Source organism: Gossypium hirsutum, chromosome A03 (assembly GCF_007990345.1).
Source record: "Gossypium hirsutum isolate 1008001.06 chromosome A03, Gossypium_hirsutum_v2.1, whole genome shotgun sequence".
Lineage (NCBI taxonomy): Eukaryota > Viridiplantae > Streptophyta > Magnoliopsida > Malvales > Malvaceae > Gossypium > Gossypium hirsutum.
In genome coordinates this window covers 112,511,934-112,534,992 of record NC_053426.1, presented here as the reverse complement: position 1 = coordinate 112,534,992, position 23,059 = coordinate 112,511,934, and the positions used below count along the sequence as shown (strand labels likewise).

Below are 23,059 nucleotides of genomic sequence, written 5' to 3'. Positions count from 1 at the left end.
GATCTTTTCCCTTTTCTTTTCCATTTGCATTTTCTTTTTCAAATTTGACTCTTTTTTTTTTTACTTTTATTTAACATAAAATTATTTTTATTTTTATAATTAGATTGATTCAAATATTTAACACCATATATAGTTATTATAAATTAAACATAATATTTTTAAAGATTAAATATTAAATTTATACATTAATTTTGTTTAATGTATGATTTAATATATTTTTTTAATTTGATACAATTATACATACAAAACTTAAATTATATTTATATATATATACATAAATTTTTTTATTTTTTATTTAATTATATACATTTAAAAAATAAATATATATGTTTATTTTCATATTAAATTAATATAATTATTTGTATATACGATATATTAATATAAAATAATATTAATTCAAAAATATTTTAACAATTTCTAAAAATTTAATCACATTAAAATTTCATCTATAAAATCGCATAAAATTAAAGTTCATTCATGTATAACACTACACATTTCATCGAAGTTAATTTATCTTTATTTTTAACTATGTTAACTATTAACAAGAACTCATAAAACCAAAATGACTAATTTGGCCTCTTTTGTAGAATTCCTAAAAGGCTCATTGCAATATCATTGTTGGGAAGAGTACCCTAACAACCCCAAAAGGATACATTAGTTCCGAAAAAGAATCTAATTTATAATTAAAAGCTCATAGTTATGAGAAATAGATAACAAAAATCATCTGTTCATATACAATCAGAACAGTTTTTCTTCTTTAAAGTACAGAGACGGTCTCCTCTCGTCCCGCGAGGCTTCGCCAATTATTCAATCTCCATGGATGGTGTATCGCTCCCATTTCTTCGTTGGATCATATATCTGCCAAAGATGAGTAACAACCAATTAAAACTTAGGCTTCATTCTTTTCATAAAATCGAAATGATTCACAGCTATAGCAAGGTTAGGCTCCCTTGCATCACAAGCAAGTCAAGGACTAGGACGAGAACGATGCATGGAAGCGAGCACATGGAAAGAGAGATATAATACGTACCTCCCATCTTGAAGCAGGGAAGATGTGCTTGTTCTTTTCGTACCAATGCCTCTCAACTACTTTACCGGCATGGGACTATCAACAATTGGAGTAAAAATCAATACACTATGTCATACTACTGACTTTGAACCTCTTGAAAGCAAAGGATAAGAGGGAAGGAGAAATACCTCATCCTTCTCGATTGTAGCATCAGCTATCGTTCGCACATCTTCATGCACATCGAAATGGAAAAGCTGTTTGAGGGGAAAAAAAGACGAACAACGTTAATAAGCGAAAGGTATTAGTGTTAATAAACCTTACCAACATTATCATTAGGATGATTTCACAATCTCAAATGGTTAAATTCAGCTTTTAGTCCCTGTAATTAGTAAAAGTTGTGGATTTAATCCTTGTACTTCTATTTGTTCATTTTTAATTCCTATGCTTTCCAAATTTTAAATTCTAGCCCTCACCAAACAATAATTGTTAATTTTATTAAGAAAAGTTCTGTTATTTCCAAAATCTGACGTGCCAAACATATTATCATATTTGTATTATCATGTCAGCTTATTATTTACACATATTACTCACTGAAAATCTAGTTAATGGATTAAGAATCATCCAATTGGAGAAGGGACTAAATCTACAACTGTATAAATAGTACAGGACTAGTAATTGAATTTACCCAAATGGATTTAACTGCTACTATCTGGATCAGGACTAAAACTGACCAATTTGAAAAATACAGGGACTAAATTCACAAATTTAGCGAAGTACAGTGACTAATAGCATAATTTAACCATCTCAAAATGATTCAAAGTTGACTGGCAAGAAGACTGAACCACTTGTGACAAGCAATATATGGCAACTAATATGCAGAAGAATTCACAGAGCATATTCTTACCGGTCCACTTTTGCCCCTAGCCTTATTAATAATCAGCTCGTAGAAGCTATGTTGCTGAACTTTCACAAACATGCAAAGAAATGAAATCAAGTTAGCTAACATCCATTAAACATAGTACAAAATTGCCGTTGAAATTAAGAGCCTGGTTTCGTGTTCAACTCACATGAGGAATAATAAGATCTTCTTTCACATAAAGCAGATTTTCCACAGAAGTTGTCCGAATCTCTCTAAACTCCGGTGCAAGTTGCTGCTGAACTGCTCGAAGGAATTCTCCTATGGTATCACCCTTGCGTACCTGAGCAAACATAAAAACAAAATAATTAAAATAATGGCTATATGGAAAAAGTAGATTAAAAATAAAGCATTCAAATAGGTAAAACTTGTTTAGGTAGTTAACTTGCCTGGATCACTCGTCTATGGCCTGCTCCATCCCAGTAGCTGTAAGTAATTTCAAGGGGTTCATCTGAAACACAAAAACACTCAGCCAAAACACTATTTTTCATGTATCTATATCAAAAAGGAAAGTGTCACAAGAAAACTTACTCTTAATTTGCTCCTGTTCGAGAATCCACTGTTTCCGCAACCTTTCACGTTCAGCTTGCTCCTCAGCCTCCCGCTCACTGAAAGAATAACCTCGTCAACCCTAAGCTCAAATGTTAGGTCCAATTCTGCTAAAAACATTCATATAAAAGTGCATGCACATGCATGCATGGAAAACCATTAGACGCAAATATGTAGGGAATGTAACCTGTCAGGAAGAAAGCTAGTTTCCACTGATGGATCCTTGCCAAATTTTCCACGACTAAACCTCTTTGATTCCGAAGTTTCTGCAGAAAGCATCATAGAAGCAGCTATTGTTGGTCAACACACTAAAGAATCAACAATGAAGTTTAAGTCTATAAACTAAATCAATATCGAAATCAATATATCAAACAAAATTTGTGACAACCATATATAACAAAGGGAGGATCTTAAAAATCAACTATATTCGTTGCAGTGATGAAATATCAAGTAAAATAACAGTGAAAAATCTATACATGAATGCATCTAGAGGAGACCCCGAATGCTAGTAAAAGAGTTATTATTATCTATGATTTCCAGAAATATAATTACCCAGGGATAGAGAGCCATAACCCCACCTAGACAACATTACCAACAAGTCAATAGCATAACATCCTAGACACTGAGTCGACAGCTTCACAACAGCAATCAAAGGACTCAATAGGAAGTGAAAGTTTACAACAGCAATTGGCAACAAAACCTCATGATCCTATTCTAATCCTCCGTGTCCAATAGACCCGATGATACTAAATCCGTTATGATGGGATGTAATATATGGCCTAGAAAAAGAAAATGGTTGCAATCCTAAAATATTAAAGAAACTGAAACACCATTTGGGAAGGAAAATGATTTATGAACTTTCATCCAAGGTGAAATAACAATACAATATCAGTTGGATCTATCCATGTACTACTCAATTACCACTTTGCCATGGAAATGTTAAGATAAAACAAATCTAATTCTCTGTATACTATAAATAAGTGGAACAGTCAAGCTCGAGATACCAAGTTTCAATGCCGATAGTTGTATATTTTATCAAAACCGGCTACCTTCAATGCATCTTTAGTTAATTACATCTCCAAGCTACAATCGTTCTATATTCAACACATACCTATTATATTGTAACTGCCATAAACCTATTACTATAGCAGTCTTAAGAGTACAAAGAAAGGGATAAATTCTCACTGTTTTCATCGTCTTCCTCTTCACTTCCATTGTCGAAATCATCTGCAAAAGACAGGCGAGAATTCCCCTTAACTTTCCTCTTCTTCCGCTTTTGCAATTGAAGCTCTTCTTCCCTGTAACGTTAAGATTTAAGAAAGACAAAAATGTTAACTAACTAAAGAAAAAAAGGATCCAGAGAAAAATATACAAATAAATATATGCAAAATCTTACTCTTGTTGAAGCTTCTGGAGTTTCTCCTTCTCTTCCTCTTCGATTTTGTTTCGGATATTAACTCTCTATATCAAAGATACCAATAACAGTTCCAGTTAGGCACCCTACTTTAGTAAAAGCATAAATTATATAATGGAATGAACAAAAAAAAAATACTTTCTATTCAATATGATTGATTTGCTTCTATTAATAAGGAAAACGATAAATCTTTATTATTTTCCTTCAACTTTTCATCCTATCATCAATCGAAGCCCTAAATTAGAAAATTACCTTCTCTACATATTGCTCTCTTGTAACCAAACCAACAGTTTCCTTCTTAAATGCAGTCTCGAGAATCTGGAAAAAAAAAAGAGCAAAGCATGAGCGGAACTAAAGAATTAAAAACCCTAGGTTTCAAACGATTGAGGGAAAAAGAAAAGAGATTGAACCTCAGAAGTACTTGAACCGAATTGGAGAAGACCCGGTTGACCTTTAGCGGAGGCGGACTTGGTTTTAAGCTCTTGGATTTTACGGCGTTCGGCTTCTCTCTGCTTCTCGAGACGGCGGATCCTAACGGCATCTTGGGCCGTGCCGACGTACCCGTCTCCCATGCCCGACATCTTTTGTTTTCTCCGATGAGTGCAAATTGAATGCAGAGGAAGAAACTGAGAGACGCCGAAAGGTTATGTGAATGTTCTATCTAAGGACTAAAATCGTATCAAAGTTGTATTGTTGAGGACTTAGTATAAAAAACATATATACACTACCGTGTTCGTGACCCATCCACAAAGTCCGTAAAAAAATTCAATGTGCAAGTGAGGTTTTAGCTAAAAAGGTTAAAATATATTTTTAGTCCTTATAATTTAAAATTTTTGAGATTTAGTCATCGTACTTTAAAAAGTTAATATTTCAATCATTCTACTTTTTCTATTTAAAAATCATAAATCCAATCGAATTAAAAATTTGAATATCATATTCAATTTTTTTTATAATATAACTTTAATCACCATGAATTTATGAAAAAAAATCTAAACAATTTTATTTTTCGATCTTTAACATTGACTGTCATGTCAACTTAGGCCTAAAATATGTTTTTTTACTTGTCAATGGGTACTAATTTATTGTATAAATCATCGAATCGTCACTTAAAACTCGCTAGTAAGACTTAAAAAAAAACTTAATTACCTAATGAAACAAAATGGTTAGTAACCTATTTGAAAGTTCTCACTTGCCACTGTGCTGTTAAGGTTTTTTTAAGTCTAGTTAGGGAGCTCCAATGGACGAATCGATGATTGATACAATGAATCAATGCTCATCAATGAGTAAAATAACATACCCTAGATCCAAGTCAATCTGGTGGTTAATAATAAAGATTAAAGAAGAAAATTGTTTGAATATTGGTTAGTAGATTAAAACGTGCAAGGTTGTTTCATGAACAAAAAAATTGAATTGTAGAAGAGGATATATAATAGCGATTTTAATAGCATAGTGACTTAAATAAAAATTTTCGAATAGTTCTGTAACACCCCTAACCCGTATCCGCTGCCAGAACAGGGTTTCAGAGCATTACTACCATTTGCAGATCACTTAAAAAAATTAAAATACTTACCGATTCAATGCATCATATAAAATAAATATATTACCATTCAGTCAACAGTTTGGCACTTGTATGAGCATCAAACAACAACATTGTTAGTATACTTGCACATATCTCATATAAATTCAACATTGATATATCTATTTTCTCGACATGTCGCACTTGAGTTTAATAATAGTCTCAATTACATAATTTCCTTGTATCAACATATCAAAGATAATCATATATGTACATGTCATGAAACATATCATGCTCTTACCGTTTCTTCACAAGCATATATCATTCATTTCATTATATCAATATTTTATACTTCATCATTTCCATATATTTTATGTATATTTATTCTGGTAATAGCTTATATCAAACTTAACATAAATTGTATTCCATGTACTTATACTTATTTCGTTTATCCATTTTCATAATTATTTCATACAACGTTTTTGTACATATATTTCCATATGACCAGTTCTTGTAAACATTTCACACAACCATTTCATATAACCATTCGTCATCTGATACATTTTACCTGAATATCAATTGTTCAACAGATGTTATAGCGTCTCCCATCCACAGTCTTATTTATCTTTGACGTGATGCCATAGTGTCTTTCAACTATGGTCTTACTCATTTTCTGTCATGTTGCCATGGTATCTTTCAACCATGGTCTTATTCTTTTCATGTCACGTTGCCATGGTATCTTTCAACCATGGTCTTACACATCTCATATCAAGTTGCCATTGTATCTTTCAACCATGGTCTTACACATTTCATATCAGGTTGCCATGGTATCTTTCAACCATGGTCTTACACATTTCATATCAGAGAGCACACTCCCGCGAACCTCATCCTTACAGTGGGATTACCAGTCCAGCCTAAATCCCCTGTAATATAAACTCATAAAGTATTGTCGGGATTACCAGTCCAGGCTAAATCCCCTGCAACGACAATTACTCTAATGAGCTTGGATCTGAATTACCAGTCCAGGCTAAATTCAGACCCTAATTCGGATTACCCGTCCGGGCTAAATTCGTTTTACACATATTCTCCGGGAGGGCTATATCAGGATAGGATCACCCGTCCGGGCTAGATCCTTTTTACCGTCAATTCCTTTTCAGAGATCCATCGAATTTTCTTTTCATTCAACCGGGATTTCTTATCCTTTTATTCAAATTTATCAATGTTTCATAAATTTTCATACAATGAACATTCAAATCATATTCACATAAATAACATACAATCTCAAGCATTTAAGAATATAATTCAAGTTACACGAACTTACCTCATTGCTTGTTTGTGTTTATAATTTCATTAATCTGATATCTTTTCTTTTCCACGATCAAGTCTCATATTTGAGTCGTCCGGATCTTTATAAATAAATTTGATCATCATTTTCGTTCATTTCGTAATCTAATGCATTTAATTAATGCTCTAGGTAAAATTACCATTTTACCCCTAAACTTTTAATTAATGACGATTTCATCCTTAGGGTCAGGAAAATAAAATTCTTACAATTTAATTCTCATTTCCAGCTATTATTCTCATATATATTGATAACAATCCATGAATTCTATAAAATATCAGAATCTTTTTCATAATTTCAACACTTTTCAATTTAATCCCTAAAACATGTTTTCCCCCGATCTTGAACTAAATTAATAATTTCATTAAATTTTGTAATTTAAATAATAAAATAATCCATTTCATGCAATTTGGTCATTTCTGACATGTTTCCAAAATTTCCCATAAAGTTTTACTTTTATTCAATTTAGTCCCTGAGCCTAAAATATGCAAATTAGCCATGCTAGATGAATATTCATACATATTTTTCCTCCTCTGCCTCTCCATTCCACATTCTTAATGTAGATAACACACTTGTAAGTAACATTATCCATAATTTTTATTATTTACTTTTATGAATATTCAAGCTGTCTATCTGCATCATAGTCACTAAATTATTTATATCTGGATCTATAGAACTCCAAATTAATATCCGATAATTTTCCCTGAATCTAGACTCATATATACTCTTACCATACAAATTTCAAAATTTTTGGTTTATCCAATAAGTACAGTTTATTTTTTAAAGTTACCCCTGTTCTGTTGTCTGACAGTTCTGACCCCTCTTCACCAAAAATTAATTATCTCCTCATACAGGATTCAAATGATGTTCTTGTTTGTTTCTATTAAAAATAGACTCATTCAGGATTTTATAAATATAAATTTAAGCCCCTAATTATTTTTATTCAATTTTTTATGATTTTTCAAATTCAAAACAGGGGAACCCGAAATCATTCTGACCTTGTCTCACAAAATTCATCATATCTAAAAATTTACAAATCTATTGCTTACACTATTTCTTCTATGAGAAACTATAATCAATAAGATTTAATTCCATATTTTTTTCATCTTCTAATTCGATTTCTAAAATTTATGGTGATTTTTCAAAGTTAGTTTACTGCTGCTGTCCAAACTGTTTTTGTGCAAGCTATTAATTACCATGTTATAACACCCTTATTTTCTTTTTCTACACCATTTCTCATCACTTTCTCTTATTTTCTCTTCACTAACATATCAAAAACATAGGACCTTATGTAAGAAAACTCTAATATAACATTATTTCCATGCTTTGTCAATAATAACAAACTTAAAAACATATTGAAATATTGATGTACTTACCTTTTCTTATTGACTTCAATCTTTAACTTGATTTTTCTCTCTCCTCCAGCTTCGATTTCTTGAATCCAACTTGATATTCTAACTCCCTATGCTCTCCTTAACATTTTTGTCTCTTGGTAGCTATGGAAATTCATTTGATTTTTGGGTGAAAATGGTGAATTTTTGGTAAAAGGACCAAATTGTAAAGAAAACAAAACTTTCTTTCTTCCTCTCTTTCTCTCACGTTAGTGCATGGGAAAATATGGATGAGAATTTCTCATCTTTCTTTCTTTATATACTAATAAAATAATAATAAAATATCTTATTAAAGTATTAATAAAATAATATTTATCTAATTAAATAATTATAAAATATCAAAATATCTCTAGCATCATTATTACTTTCTAGATTTCTCTCTCTTCCAATTGACCATTTTGCCCTTCATTATCTTTTAAAATTCCATCCTTGAGTCATCATTTAATTTGGTAAAATTGCAATTTAGTCCCTCATAGTTCTTCATCTTTTCAATTTGGTCCTAATTCATCCATTTTCCTTAGTTTCTAGATCATTCCACTCTTAAATTATTTACACTATTGGTCCTTCAAATTTTTCATATTTACACTTTAACCCCTCAAATTATGAATATTTACTCTTGTGCAACAAAAATTTTCTCACTTTTACAATTTAGTCCTTTCTTGAATTAATATATCATAATATACTTCTCAATATTGACATAACTCAAAATTTCCCTTTTTGTCACTTTATTTCCTTATTTTACTATATCAAGGATAATATCTTACTGTAAAAATTTTCAGGGTATTACAAGTTCAATGACCATATTATAATTATTTAAAGTTGAATGATCAAAACGTAAACTTACTGATAATTTAATGATATTGGTGTAATTTTCCCTATTTATAATTGAGTATTTAAGCAAAGAAAAATCACTTTTATTGTTTATTACAAGTATGATAATAATTTCAACCTTCAACATTTATTTATTTTTATCAATTTAGCTTTAAATTTTTTTAGTTAAATTAGATTATTAACCTTTAAAAAGAAAGTGCAATTATTATTTTAATGTAAATGTGGAGTAAATCATTAATTTTTTAACGATTTTGATGTAACAACTCCCACATTAGTCTACGTGTATTTCATACTGAAATGGTAATATTTATATTATAAAATGTTAACAAATAATTTAAAATTTATAAAAAATCTAAATTAAAACAACTTCTATATTAGTCTACGTGTATTTCATACTGACATGGTAATATTTATATTATATAATGTTAACAAATAATTTAAAATTTATAAAAATTCTAAATTAAAAAATGTATAGAAAAATTTGATAAAAATTTTAAAAATTAACATAAAGTACACATGTATTGTCATGCAAACTGTTATATTTAAGATTTTAACGTTTTAATCACGATTCCTGTAAAAAAATAATAGCTATTCCTTTTTAAATGTTGATAGTCATATTTGACAATTTTTAAAATGCTGAGGGCAAAATTTAGATAAAAAATAATAGTTAAATTGATAAAAAATGTAAATGCTAAAGGATAAATTCATTGTTATGCCTATATTATATTATATTATATTATTACATGCATTTATTATGTTAATGAAAGGAAAAAATTACTGTAATTAATTAAATTAATTGAATGTTTTTGTTTGGCCAAAGAAGTGATAAAAATAATTTTAGGTTTTATTTGGCAAGAAAGATAAAATTAATTAATTAAATTAATTGCAATATTTTTTCTTTGTTTTTAACATAGCATGAAAGATTCAGAATCATATAATCAAAAGAATTGATTTGATTTTAATTTGAAAGCATAAAATAAAATATTAAATTTTAGAAGAAAATTTAAATTAATTAATTTTATTAATTTCAATATTATAGTAATAAATTGGTTGACATCAGTTGACATTATTTAGGGATAAAAAAATTTCAATAATTTATTTAATTGATTTTGAAAATTTGAAATTTAAAATTTCAATATTAAAAAAATAAAACTTTCTAAAAGGAGATAAACAAATACAATATGAAATAAAATTTTCTATCGTATTTTACTTTAATCCCCAATGTTTTTAAAAAAAAAAAATATTTATGTGACCAAAATGAAAGTTTAAACACGACATATATGGGGAAGAGCAATATCCAATTAAAACTAGGAAAGCTGACTCCGGGTTCAATGAAAACTAAGAAAACCGATTATGGTGTATAGGGGAGAACAATATTTAGTCACTTTTAATTTGAGTAGTTTGAGCAGTTTTTTCAGTTATGGGTTTGGTTTTGTTGATTTTTCAATAGTTTATCGAATTTTGAATTTTCAAACCGGTCCAACAAAAAAAGAGAGGTTAAATTTAATATTTTTAGTTATTTAAAACATATTTATAATTTTATAATTTATAAAATAAATATAATTTATTAAAGCCTAATAGTTTAGTCCAATAATTAAAGTTAGTTAAGTGACCAAACCAATTAACCTAAAGTTAATTTGGTTATATCAATTTTTGAACTCTAATTCAATCAAGTCGTTTTTTTGTAGATTATGATTAATTAAGTCGATTTAATTAAAAATTAACAGAAAAATGAATGCTCTCCTCTAGAATTGTACAGTGTGATTAGAGATTTAATATTTAGGTAATTAAAATAAAAACAACTTAAAAGTTGGATGATAAAATTATAAAAATTTTATTTTAAGTGAATAAAATAAAAAAATCCTAAAAAGTTGGACGAAGAAATGTGTAATATATTAAAAAAATTAAACCGAACACTGCCCAGTGATTTTCGATTGTGTTTTATATTTTATTACCAGCGATAGGCTTTTTGATGCGGTCGTGGATTTCCAATAACAAGGCAAATAAAGCTAAAGAAAACGATGTGAATTTTGTGAAGCTACGTCACTCTGTTTTCCTCACTTCGAATCAATGGATCAACTCAGAAAAGACGCTGCTTTTCTTCAATCAATTCCATCTTCAAATCCTTCTATAATCGAGTTTCGTCAACCCCCAGTCGACCCGCTTGTTCCCTCCACGACCCGTACCCAATCCAAATCCGGGTTAGGTTTTCTTTTTCTTGTTTCAATTTCATAAATTTCCTAATCAACAATTGGATTCTTCGTTTTTGTGTTAATTTAACACTGGTTGTAACCGCTTTTGATTTTCATTTTGCAGCCAAAGGGATGGAGAGGAACCTAAGGATTGCGTTACGGCGAGGAAACTTCAAAAGGCTGACCGTGAGAAATCGAGAAGAGATCGACTTAATGAACATTTTCTTGAATTAGGAAATGCACTCGGTAGATTTTTCGAACTTTGGAACTTTCACTTTTTATAATCCTCTATTAGCAGAAATTGGTTTCTATTACGATTTATTTTTCCTAATTGGTTGACACTATTGAATACTAGCGATCAAATTCAGCAAGATTAACGATCTGATTAGCATAACAATTCATAAAATTCAGAATTTATTTATCTATAATTATATATTTATCACAAAAAAATTTATATAAGTTCAAAAAAGAGAGTTTTACAATTCAATAGATTGTATTTCGTTCTTGGGCTGCTGCAAATGAACAGAGCGCTGTGAACCATTGATATAAGCTCCCTTTATTAAGCTAAATAAACCAGTATTCATTTATTAAACAACGAGTCTGAATAGAGGTGTGTTTGATTCATTTATGTTCACATATAAGCTCTTTTATAGACTCATTTATTTAAAGATAATATTTTCCTATGAAAAATACTTAAATAATATTTTCCATCTATTTTTTTATTTAAATTTTGTTGGTTTGTTTTTTTAATATTTTGTTTGTTTGTTTGGTTTACTGTTTGTGAATGTGTTTGTTTAATGTTCACAACATGTTCATGAACATTAAACAAACATGTTCACGAAGGTTAAATGAACCGAGCCTGAACATACCAAATAATAAATGAACCAAGTTTGAACATGATGTTAAAAATTTAAACAAACATGAACCGAACGTGAACAACTTCAAAAATTAACAAATGAACATGAACAAAGCTTTGTTTGTTTGAGCCAGGTTCATTTACATTCCTATTCGTTCCTAGTAAATGAACCGAAGAAGATCATCTCTAATGAAATATGTTTCATATAAGTAGTGATTTATGGTCCAATTTCCATTCCTTGTAGAGGACTAATCTGTGTTCCTAGTAACATTGTTATAATCCTTACATTAGAGTTTGATTTGAAGATATGGTTTCTATTTGTATAATGATTAGTAGTAGTTGGTTTAAGGTGTTGTGCTTTATTGTATTGTGCCGATAAGCATGAAGTTTGGTTGAAATAATGGCAGCCAAATGCTTACAGATTATGGGTGTGATTTTTACATTTTCTTAAAATCTTAGTTATGATTTTTCGCAATCCGATTCCTTCTGTACGGATATGATATGAGTACTTGAACTTCTTGTATAGTTTTAGTTCTTTTTTAATTGTTACCTCGGAATTTGGAACAGTCGTTGCTTATTTGTTTATGGAATCCAGATCCTGATAGGCCCAAAAATGACAAAGCAACCATCCTTACCGATACCATTCAATTGTTGAAGGATCTTACATCTCAGGTCACCAAGCTGAAAGGAGAGCATGCCATGCTCACTGAAGAATCTCGTGAGGTGATATTTGATATGTTTGAATTTAGTATACGGTGCTTAGATTTGCGAAACTTGTTTGATAAGGCTCTTACGGGTAAACGTACCATTGAGGCCATTATATTAGAAGTTAGATTGCATTTTGCTCCCTTTACTCCAAAAATAGGCAAATTAGTCATTGTATGTTAGATTAAAGAGCAAATTGGTCCTTTCTAGTAAAAAATTCATTTATTTCTATTGTTAAAAACTGGCATTTCTGATAGAATAACCAGACAGTTACACGTGGTGTGCCATGTTTACCTCATTTTGGCGTACAGAACCAATTTTTAATAGTAGAAATGGATGACATTTTTAACAAAAAGACTAATTTGCTTTTTAATCTAATGTATAGGGACTAATTTGTCCATTTTTTGAGTGGAGGGGGCAAAATACAATCTGACTCCTAGTATAAGGGCCTCCATATTACTTTTACTAGCTCTTACACGGTTGTTTTTCTTGCTTTTGAAGCAGTTGACCGTGGAGAAGAATGATCTAAAAGACGAGAAAGCATCTCTCAAATCTGAAATTGATGATCTTAATATTCAGTATCAGCAGAGAGTCAGGACTATGTTCCCATGGGCGTCTGTAGATTACCCGGTTGTCATGGCTCCTCCTTCTTATCCTTTTCCAGTACCAATGGCAATGCCTCCCCCAGGAGCTATTCCAATGCATCCGTCCATGCAACCGTTTCCTTTCTTTGGGAACCAAAATCCCGGGGTCATTCATAACCCCTGCTCCACTTTTGTCCCATATATGACTCCTAATACCATGGTTGAACAGCAACCGACACAGCATGTCACTCCACCTGCACAACCAAGCAGCCGGTCTCATGCTTCAGGCAAAGAAGATTCGAAAAACAAGTCCTCAGGAGAGAGCAAGATTGAGAAAACTGTGGATTCTAATGATGTTGCTACTGACCTTGAGTTAAAAACACCTGGTTCTACAGCAGATCAGGTTCATATGTAATATTTCATTACGATTGTAAGAAAATTATTAAGAGCATGCAGCTGATTTACTGATGTATATCTCCAGGATTTATCATCGGGACAAAGAAAGCTCAAGAAATCTTTAAGGAAAGAAAACAGCAATACAGAAGGGAGTTATTCAAGCAGGTGCTCTTCATCTTATAGTGCACAAGATAGCTCATCCAATAGTGTAGTTGGTGGCAAAAAGGCAGATGACCTTGACGGGCGAAATGATTGACAAATAAGGTCAGCTTGTTCGCAACACGTACGCGTCATCTCTTCCATTTATTCCATCCTTTAATATTTTCTCCACTTATAGAATCCAATTATCTGCCTACAAATTGTATCACTTTTCTGATATCATGAAGGCCCCAAAGAAATTGCTGTTTCATAGTATAGTTTAGTTCGGGTTGGGTTGGGTTGGGTTGGGTTTTGTCCAGCATCTTTCTGGTGGTAACGATATTCTCTACAGCTCTACCCTCTTTCTAGGTGAGATACACCCTAGATAGCTAGACGGTCATAACCTATTAGTATGATCTTAGATATATTTGATGGTAGCTGCTGATACATTGTTAAATTGATCTCTTCTTCCCATTGCTTCAAGTTCCGTATAGAGAATATTGAGTTGTAAATGTTAACATCTGCCAGTGTACATGTTGGTGACTTACTGGAACTTGGTTAACAAAAGATGCTTTCCCCAAAGTTTGCAGTAAGTTCCTGTTTGTGTGGTTTTTTCTTGCAGTTTTATTCCCTAACATGGATATGCTTAGAGGGGTATAAACGAGACACTGGTGCTTGTAAGTTCTTTTGAGTTTGACTTGAAAAAACTCAAATTTGATTATCAAGCTGAGTTCAAGCTTGAGCTGGTCAAGCCAAATTTGAGTTCTAACGGCTCACGAGCTCAATCGGGCTTTTCATTTTAATATATATTTATATTATAGAATTACATTTTACCCTTATTTTATAGAAAGAGCAGTAAAAGTACTATGGATGCCTTGTACTAAGAATCAAATTGCATTTTGCTCCTATTAAAAAAAATGAGCAAATTTGCCCATGTACATTAGATCAAAGAGCAAATTGATCTTTTTCATTAAAAAATTTATCCATTTGTATTGGTAAAGATTAGTGTGGTTGATGGAATAATCTGACAGTGACATGTGGCGTGCCGCATGTTTGACGTATAGAGATAAGTTTTAATAATAGAAATGGATGAAAATTTTAACAGGATCAACTTGCTTTTTGATCTATTGTATAATAATTAATTTACTAGTTTTTTTTAATAAAGGGGGAAAAATACAAGTCGATTCCTAGTATAAAGAGCTTCATAATACTTTTACCTAGAAAGAGCTTATGTACAAACTACAAATTTGAATTTAGTTGAGTTCAAATTCGAGCTTACTATACATGATAAATGAGTTTAATCAAGTTACTTGAACTTGATTAAGTTGAGTTTAGCCTAGAAATTGATGTTTCATCGAGCCCGTGTCTAGTATTAACATATGAATTACTTTTTTTTATTTAATTTGGTTCAATTACATTCCTAGTTGAGAAATTACTAATTTTGAGTGCTTGATTTTTTCCTTTTTTTTAGAAAAAATAAATTAGGGAGCGGTTTTAAGGGGTTTAGAAGTTTTTATCAATCTGAACTCAAATTTGCTTTGAATCTCAAATTTGTTCCATCATAAATAGTCTCAAGCTCAAAATTATACATAATATATATTTTTTTCATTCATAACATAGTTGTGCTAATATAATAAGTTTCTCCTTCATTTGTAGCTCATCAGTCTGCCAGCACTATTTTGTTTTTCAGCACTTGGTGCATATACAACCCAAACTGGGTACCCTACATACCCTAAATCGTGATTCCAAATATATAGATTTTTAAATTGAGATTTTTAATTTTTAGCTTTTTGAAATTATTTTCTTATCTCAAATAAAAATGTTTTAACATTTTTTTTTACTTTATAATGAACATTGTGTTATAATAAACATTTTTTTAATAATTTCATTATAATTTTTTATTATATTTTTTTATATAATATTTAAAATTATTCATAATTTTTCTTTTAACTCATAAATAGTAACAATAATATCTATATGATATCAATCATAATAGCAGAGCTAATAATGTAATAAAAGACCAACATGATCTTAAAAACAGAAAAAACCAACAAAATGGAAAAAAGGAGAAATAAAAACCAATAAAAGAAAAGGCTCATAACAAATCACAAGGCACCTTTGGATCTCCGCTGACCGTACACGTGGAAATGATGAACAAAAATAAATTCAGAGAAAACAAACAACTTTTGTCTGCAAAAACCAAAAAAAATCCCTCTTCTCCACTGTGTATTTGCAGTAGGCTACTCCATTATTATATATAAAGGGCTCAAGTCCCAATAACATGTTAGCTGTTCCTTCACTGCATGTAACTATCATCCACGTCACTCTCCAATTAGCGGCCTCTACCACCCTCGACTTTTCCGCTCCGTACATTGAACTCTAAAAGTGGTTTAATTACGTAACTTCATCTAGACTCTAATTTCATTTGGGTAAATTGCAATAGAGGTCACTCAATTATGTTCTTTTTGTTCATTTTTTATCACTTAATTATGAAAAGTTAAAAAAAGTCATTTAATTATTAGTAATTTTATTTTTTGGTCACACAACCGTGAATAGTTATAAAATAGTCACCTAATTATTTAATTATGTCTTTTTTAGTTATCAACTAGCTAACATAAAAATTGAAATACCCAAAAAAAATCTAAAATAATTAGGTGATCGATAAATAAATTTACTAATAATTGGGTAATTAAAAAAGAAAAAAATAGCTCGGTGATTATTAATGCATTTTACCTTTTTTTGTCAAATTATTCTTCTGGTCCCTGTATTCTACATAAGTTGTTGATTTAGCCAATTGTACTATGCATTCTTTTCGAATTTTGAAGTTTCAGTAATTGTTTTAATGATAGTCGTTAAATTTGTTAAGTTTTATTATGTTATTTTTAAAATCGTACGTGAGAAACATGTTATTGCATGTATGATGTGGTTTTGGCTTACTGTTATTTTTATATAATACTAACAAAAAAAGTAATTTTGTTTTAATTAATGAATTTAATAGTTATTGGTTGAGTTTGAATTAGAATCTTATAATTTGAAAAGTATAGGGTTTAAAAAGTGATTAAACTAGACGACATGGACTAAATCTACAACTTATGCATAGTATTGGATTAATGGCATAATTTCATCTATCAGATTTAATTGCTAACATTTTGGGTCAGCACCTATAGCTTAAGGACTAATAACAAAAATTGACTTTCATTTTTAAACTTAAAAATAATTAATTGATATGATACTAATACTTTAAAAACTTAATTAGTATATCTTAAAATTTGAAACAATTTAAAATTAAGCCATAATTTGAGGATGTTTGGTGCAAATAATCCATTTTAATATTCACTAAAATTAAACTTCTTAATAAATTCAAGAATTACTTAGATTAAACTTGACTTGTTAGAACTTGATTGAATAATAATAATAATACAAACAAGAAACAAGTTTGGTGTAATCATATGCCCAAATCCAACTTGCTTATTAATATAAACATGTCATTTTCATAAGCTGACGGCTATTAAAATATTAATTTTTTATCGAAAATTGTTTTAAAGTAAAACTCAATTGAGAAATTAAAGTGTAATTTTATCATTATATTAGAGGGTCAAGGTTTTTTATCCTTTCTTCCGCCCTTGAATCTAGGATGGAGTCATAGCCCTTGTCCCTAGCCTCCTCTAAAGTAGAAATTTTTTTATTTAGACATATTTATAATTTATAAAATTTTAAAATAGTAATAGTAAAATTACCTTTTAGCCTAAGGGTGAAGTTAAAAAATCTTTTCAAGGGGTGGCCAAAATTAAATTATAATTTTTACGATAGTAAAAATATAATTTCACCATTTTAATAGACTATATCTTTATAATTTTTAAAAGATTAAATTAAAATTTTATATTTTTAAGGGGTCAAAGTACAAATTTACCTTTACTAATTTTAAATTTTAAAATTGTGAAAATAATTAAATAAAAAAAATTCATTTTAGGATAAACAGAGCCTTATCAACTCCCTAGCTACTCTCTTGCTTTAACTCTTAAAAAATTATAAAAAATTAATTTAATCGTTTAAAAAATATAAAAAATTTTACTATAGTAAAAATCATTTGATGAATTTTCATCCAATTAAGTTTTATATTAATTTGGTTTTATTATATAATTATATTTCATTTTCACCCTTCACCTACTAAACCCGAGAAAAACCAAAAACTACATGCAATTCGTACATGTGATTGTTTCAAGCTTCTTGGCCTTTTTAAGAATACCCAGCTGCCAGTCACCTTATACTTATTCCCTTAACGAGGTTTACTGGTTAAGCCGGTTAACCCATCAGCCTCATCAATTATCAAATGGGATATTTCTATGTATATTATATATTTAAATTCATAATTACATAAATACTTCTAGTACTATATATTTCCATCCTCACTCTTCAAACTGAGATTATTTCTTCAAAATTTTTTCTCCTTTTCTTTTCTGGATCCTCGACAGAGTATAAGCCTTTGCTCTAAGCAGGTTAGTGTTTTTTTTTAAAATATTTTTTTCCATTTTTATATGATTTTACGATGAAAATATTAGCATATATGATGCATGCAACACTGTTTTTATGATCTTAAACTCATCATTTCTGTTCGTCTTTTTTTTCTTATTGATTTTGTTAACCTAAATGTGTATTAAGATTTGAATTTAGTGATTTTTTTTTGCGCGAAATGATATATGTTGATAATGATATAGAAGTGAATATTTCTGTTTGATTAGAAGCAAAGCATGATGGAATTGAATTGAACTAGCCGAATTAGTCATCGATTCGTCTGTTTAATCCAGGAATTTTATGGCCTTGTAGGTTTTTGATCTGTTAACTAAATTTTGTTAGTTAATGAGTTGTTTTCGTTTTGGAGCTGCAATTTAACATGCAATTTCAAGTGTTAAATGATTTGAAAATTTTGAATCCTGTTATTTACTTCGGATTTTAGGTTGTAGAAGATTTGAATCAGAATTCGGTTACATCATTTTGTCTTTAGCGTTTAGAATATATATATACAATTCGGAAAATGTCGACACCGGATGTGGATGTGGATGTGAATCAGAATCAGAATCAGAATAAAAACGTAAAAGCTGAGGATATTCTCTGCCCCCTGGCTGAATATGAAGAATGTGATTTCTCAAAGCTGTTAGAGAAGCCTAGGCTTTTGAATATAGACAGACAGAGATCACTTGATGAGAGGTCGCTCAGTGAATTATCGATTGGGATATCTCCGCGTCATGCTACCAGAGCCATTGATCTTAATTCATCTCGCTTTTTTGAGCAATTGGATTCTATTTGTTCACCGTTGGGTAGAAGGTCAGGTTTTAGTACACCGAGGTCACAAATTGGTTTTGACCCGCATCCGATGGTTGCCGAAGCTTGGGAAGCCTTGAGAAGGTCATTGGTGTATTTTCGTGGTCAACCGGTCGGGACTATTGCAGCATTGGATACTACTGAAGAAAACCTAAACTATGATCAGGTGAGCACTCTCTTTTCTTGTAACTCTATCTCAGTTAAGAGTGAAATTAGTTCAATTTGCGTATACGTATGCTCTCTTTGTCATGAGAGCTGATAATTATAGTGGCCATGGTGATGCAATATGAAAAATCTTCAGTTTAAGAGTTGAGTTAATTGTCTATTTCTTCATCTTTTGCAGTTCTGTGGCTCTTTTTCTGAGCAATAGCTAATAAATAATGCCTAATTCCTAAGTAGAAGATACCGTTATCATATTTTGCACTGCTAGTCTCTGTTTCTTTGCCTCATGCTGGTTCTTCTGACCTTTATTATTTACTTTGACTGCTATATGGTGCAAGTTATAGAGGTATTTTCGTTTTTCCTGTTTGTATGATTTGAAATAACATTTGTTGTTATTGATTTAATAGGTGAATATATCTAGTTCTTTTCATCTCTTTCATTTTAATGTTAGCAATGTTAAATATAGTCTGTTTTCTTTTTAGATTTATGTGATGATTTTATCCATTTGATTTGTATTTCTTTATTAAGCATTCTATTTCTTGAACCTCCTATGAGACTGACTTTGTGAATTTCCAATAAATGTTCTGGTTTGTAACGAGGTCTTAATGTTATTGCTTATGTTTTCTCCAAAGGTCTTTGTGAGAGACTTTGTCCCTAGTGCATTGGCTTTTTTGATGAATGGGGAACCAGAAATAGTAAAGAACTTCATTTTGAAGACTCTTCGCCTTCAATCATGGGAGAAAAAGATCGATAGGTTTCAGTTAGGAGAAGGAGTAATGCCAGCTAGTTTTAAAGTGCTCCATGACCCAGTTAGGAACAATGAGACATTAATTGCAGATTTTGGTGAGAGTGCAATAGGAAGAGTTGCTCCTGTTGATTCTGGATTTTGGTGGATTATTTTACTTCGAGCATATACAAAGTCTACTGGAGACACTTCATTGGCTGAGTTGCCCGAATGCCAGAAGGGTATGCGCCTAATTCTGAGTTTATGTCTCTCAGAGGGATTCGACACATTTCCAACCCTTCTCTGTGCCGATGGTTGCTGCATGATTGATCGTAGAATGGTGAGTTTTTCACAGCACATATAGCACTAGCATTAAATAGAGTTTTGCCTATTTCTATAACTAAAAGTATAATATTACTTGCTTGACATTCCTTTTTTTAGTATATCTTCTTGCATCTATATAATGGTATGTGCCTTAAAAAAGTAGCACTCCATCTATTGTTCTATTTTTTATAGTTTACTCAACTATTGTTTACTATATGGGCCACTAGCAATTTTATATTTGAAATGGTGATGATTATTTGATCCAAAATGAAAGTAGTGGGTAGTCCTTTATCTCAAATAATCTTCTAGTGGTTGAGCCTGATAACATGCTTTTATTTTGGGTTGTTTTATATATGATAGTGCTTATACAATAAGAGTCTAAAGGCTTGTACATTAGGTCTTCGATTTGTTATGGGAAATTAGTTTCAGCACCGCATTCCTATTTTAAGTTTCAATTACTGCTTCTCATCGTTTCTAAAGGGTGTATATGGCTATCCCATCGAAATCCAAGCTCTTTTCTTTATGGCTTTGAGATGTGCTTTGCTTCTACTCAAGCAAGATGATGAAGGAAAGGAGTTCATAGAACGTATAGTTAAACGCCTGCATGCCTTAAGCTATCATATGAGAAGTTACTTTTGGCTCGACTTGAAGCAACTCAATGACATATATCGGTTTAAGACGGAAGAGTACTCTCACACCGCAGTTAACAAGTTTAACGTAATGCCTGACTCTCTTCCAGAATGGGTTTTCGATTTTATGCCAGTTTATGGTGGCTACTTTATCGGTAACGTTAGCCCTGCAAGAATGGATTTCCGTTGGTTCTGCTTAGGTAATTGCATCGCAATTCTATCGTCATTGGCTACTCCCGAACAATCAACTGCCATCATGGATCTTATAGAATCACGCTGGGAAGAGTTGGTCGGAGAAATGCCATTAAAGGTTTGTTATCCAGCCATGGAAACTCACGAATGGCGGATTATAACAGGATGTGACCCCAAAAACACCCGGTGGAGTTACCACAATGGAGGATCATGGCCAGGTACGATTTAAGACTTATCGACCCTCTCGTTCTATCATACGTTTCTTATGTTTAGGTGAAAATACCATAGAGACCCTTGTATTAGTAACCGGATTGCATTTTGCCCCATCTACTAAAAAAAATAAGCAAATTAGTCTCTATACATTAGATGAAAGAGCAAACTGGTCTTTCTGTACAAATTTTCATCCATTTTTACTATTGAAAACTGATATTGTATCTCAACATCAGGTACAGTTACACTTCACGATTAACTGTTTAGTTATTTTGTCAGTTACACCAATTTTTCATATTAGAAATGGATAAAAAATTTAATAAAAATGATCAGGTTGCTTTTGATCTAATATATAAGAACTAATTTGTCCAATTTTTTAAATAAAAGGATCAAATGTAATCTGATTATGATTACTAGTATAGGGGCTTCCATAGTACTTTACCCTTACTATTGATGAACTTCTTTTATTATATTTTGCTTGCTGCATTGTGTCCAGTGTTACTATGGCTTCTCACAGCCGCTTGTGTGAAGACTGGACGTCCCCAAATTGCAAGACGTGCCATTGAAATAGCCGAAGCCAGGTTGCTGAAAGACCATTGGCCAGAATATTACGACGGGAAGCTGGGCCGATACATCGGTAAGCAATCACGGAAAGCTCAAACGTGGTCGATTGCTGGTTACTTAGTGGCGAAGATGATGTTGGAAGACCCATCTCATTTAGGTATGATAGCGATTGAAGAAGATAAACAAATGAAGCCCATTTTGAGAAGATCAAATTCATGGACTTTATAGAAAAAAAATTGTAGCTTTTGACTCACTGACCTGTTTAAGTAGAAGGGTTTAAAAAAAAAAGTTAAAACAGTTCAATAATATTTGGTCATTGTAGAATATATTATGTTTCAGTTTAATTTGCACAATTGCTTTTTCCATTTTTGGGCTTATTTGAAGAGACATTGAAATATTTTAGTCTAAAATGAGAAAAAGTAAATTAAACTAAAAAATCTAATACTGAACTAAACTTTTGGGGTTTGGTTAAAGCTGTTTTTGTTGTGTTGTATGACTTGTATCTACATTAACAAAACAAAAAGAATATTGTTATGGTGGTTATTGGGTAGACCGGGTTCGGGTTGAGCTTGAGTAGTGTTATAGACGAATTTTTTAAGAAAAAATCTCGGTTTGTTTCGTTTGAGTTTAAATTAAGTTCGCATTGTTATTATTATTATAATAATTTATGTAGTATTTTTTTCTTTAAAAATTTTGAATTAAGATTAAAAATTAATATTTCAATAACTTAATCTTTTAAACACATTTGATAATTCACAATGAAAACTACTTGATGAAAAAAAAATTTATACAAAAAACTGTTGAAAATAATAAGTAGATAGAAATCTATTTATCACTTCATAAAGAATAAATTCAATGGGTTTTTATTTTATTTTATTTCATTTTATTTAAGATTATATTATCATTTATCAAATAATCTAATTATATTTAATGTTTAATTTTAAATAAAATATCAAATATATTTTATAACTTATATTCAATATATAACTTTTTAGTACTTATTTTTTCAATACTTAATTTTTCAGTTTATCTAGTTTAAATTAGATAAAATTAAATTTAATATATAATTAAGTTAGATAAAAAAACCTCATTGATT

The 23,059-nt window shown here is 30.6% G+C and overlaps 3 protein-coding genes across 8 annotated transcripts; 2 read left to right on the top strand and 1 right to left on the bottom strand.

Moving 5' to 3' along the window:
* Positions 1-563: 563 nt before the first annotated feature.
* LOC107927818 (protein XAP5 CIRCADIAN TIMEKEEPER) lies at positions 564-4,614 on the bottom strand. Of its 2 annotated transcripts, none has more exons than XM_041103029.1 (12): positions 4,299-4,614; positions 4,141-4,206; positions 3,871-3,935; positions 3,660-3,772; positions 2,662-2,764; positions 2,457-2,533; positions 2,315-2,376; positions 2,077-2,208; positions 1,914-1,967; positions 1,198-1,263; positions 1,031-1,105; positions 564-858 (listed from the first exon to the last, which is right to left on the bottom strand). In XM_041103029.1, exons 1-12 carry the CDS (start codon positions 4,467-4,469, stop codon positions 808-810), a joined length of 1,035 nt encoding a protein of 344 aa, XP_040958963.1. In that variant the 5' UTR covers positions 4,470-4,614; the 3' UTR covers positions 564-807. The 2 variants fall into 2 exon arrangements, with proteins under 2 accessions (XP_040958963.1, XP_016714432.2); XM_016858943.2 differs by having other exon boundaries at positions 2,662-2,740.
* Positions 4,615-10,886: 6,272 nt separating this feature from the next.
* LOC107927998 (transcription factor bHLH121) lies at positions 10,887-14,839 on the top strand. 4 transcript variants are annotated; one of them, XM_041103027.1, is made up of 6 exons: positions 10,897-11,169; positions 11,285-11,406; positions 12,612-12,739; positions 13,226-13,708; positions 13,787-13,965; positions 14,462-14,839. In XM_041103027.1, exons 1-5 carry the CDS (start codon positions 11,039-11,041, stop codon positions 13,955-13,957), a joined length of 1,035 nt encoding a protein of 344 aa, XP_040958961.1. In that variant the 5' UTR covers positions 10,897-11,038; the 3' UTR covers positions 13,958-13,965; positions 14,462-14,839. The 4 variants fall into 4 exon arrangements, with proteins under 4 accessions (XP_016714640.1, XP_016714636.1, XP_040958961.1 ...); XM_016859150.2 differs by having other exon boundaries at positions 13,223-13,708; XM_016859151.2 differs by lacking the exon at positions 14,462-14,839 and having other exon boundaries at positions 10,887-11,169; positions 13,787-14,432.
* A 3,357-nt stretch (positions 14,840-18,196) lies between these two features.
* Positions 18,197-22,289, top strand: LOC107927959 (probable alkaline/neutral invertase B). 2 transcript variants are annotated; one of them, XM_016859096.2, is made up of 5 exons: positions 18,197-18,335; positions 18,794-19,324; positions 19,953-20,384; positions 20,849-21,407; positions 21,896-22,289. In XM_016859096.2, the coding sequence occupies exons 2-5, from the start codon at positions 18,872-18,874 to the stop codon at positions 22,189-22,191; spliced, it is 1,740 nt and encodes a 579-aa protein (XP_016714585.1). In that variant the 5' UTR covers positions 18,197-18,335; positions 18,794-18,871; the 3' UTR covers positions 22,192-22,289. The 2 variants fall into 2 exon arrangements, with proteins under 2 accessions (XP_016714585.1, XP_016714586.1); XM_016859097.2 differs by having other exon boundaries at positions 18,199-18,335; positions 18,842-19,324.
* The last annotated feature ends 770 nt before the right edge of the window (positions 22,290-23,059 follow it).

Excerpts from the sequence above, each read along its gene's own strand:
- LOC107927818 (XM_041103029.1), bottom strand. The coding sequence starts at position 4,469 with ATGTCGGGCATGGGAGACGGGTACGTCGGCACGGCCCAAGATGCCGTT. Across the intron at positions 2,209-2,314 it reads GCCATAGACGAGTGATCCAG|GTACGCAAGGGTGATACCAT; the intron begins GCAAGTTAACTA and ends ATGTTTGCTCAG. Across the intron at positions 1,968-2,076 it reads AAGATCTTATTATTCCTCAT|CAACATAGCTTCTACGAGCT; the intron begins GTGAGTTGAACA and ends GTGAAAGTTCAG.
- LOC107927998 (XM_016859150.2), top strand. The coding sequence starts at position 11,039 with ATGGATCAACTCAGAAAAGACGCTGCTTTTCTTCAATCAATTCCATCT. Across the intron at positions 11,407-12,611 it reads TGAATTAGGAAATGCACTCG|ATCCTGATAGGCCCAAAAAT; the intron begins GTAGATTTTTCG and ends TATGGAATCCAG. Across the intron at positions 12,740-13,222 it reads TCACTGAAGAATCTCGTGAG|CAGTTGACCGTGGAGAAGAA; the intron begins GTGATATTTGAT and ends TTGCTTTTGAAG.
- LOC107927959 (XM_016859096.2), top strand. The coding sequence starts at position 18,872 with ATGTCGACACCGGATGTGGATGTGGATGTGAATCAGAATCAGAATCAG. Across the intron at positions 19,325-19,952 it reads AAAACCTAAACTATGATCAG|GTCTTTGTGAGAGACTTTGT; the intron begins GTGAGCACTCTC and ends TTTTCTCCAAAG. Across the intron at positions 20,385-20,848 it reads GCATGATTGATCGTAGAATG|GGTGTATATGGCTATCCCAT; the intron begins GTGAGTTTTTCA and ends TCGTTTCTAAAG.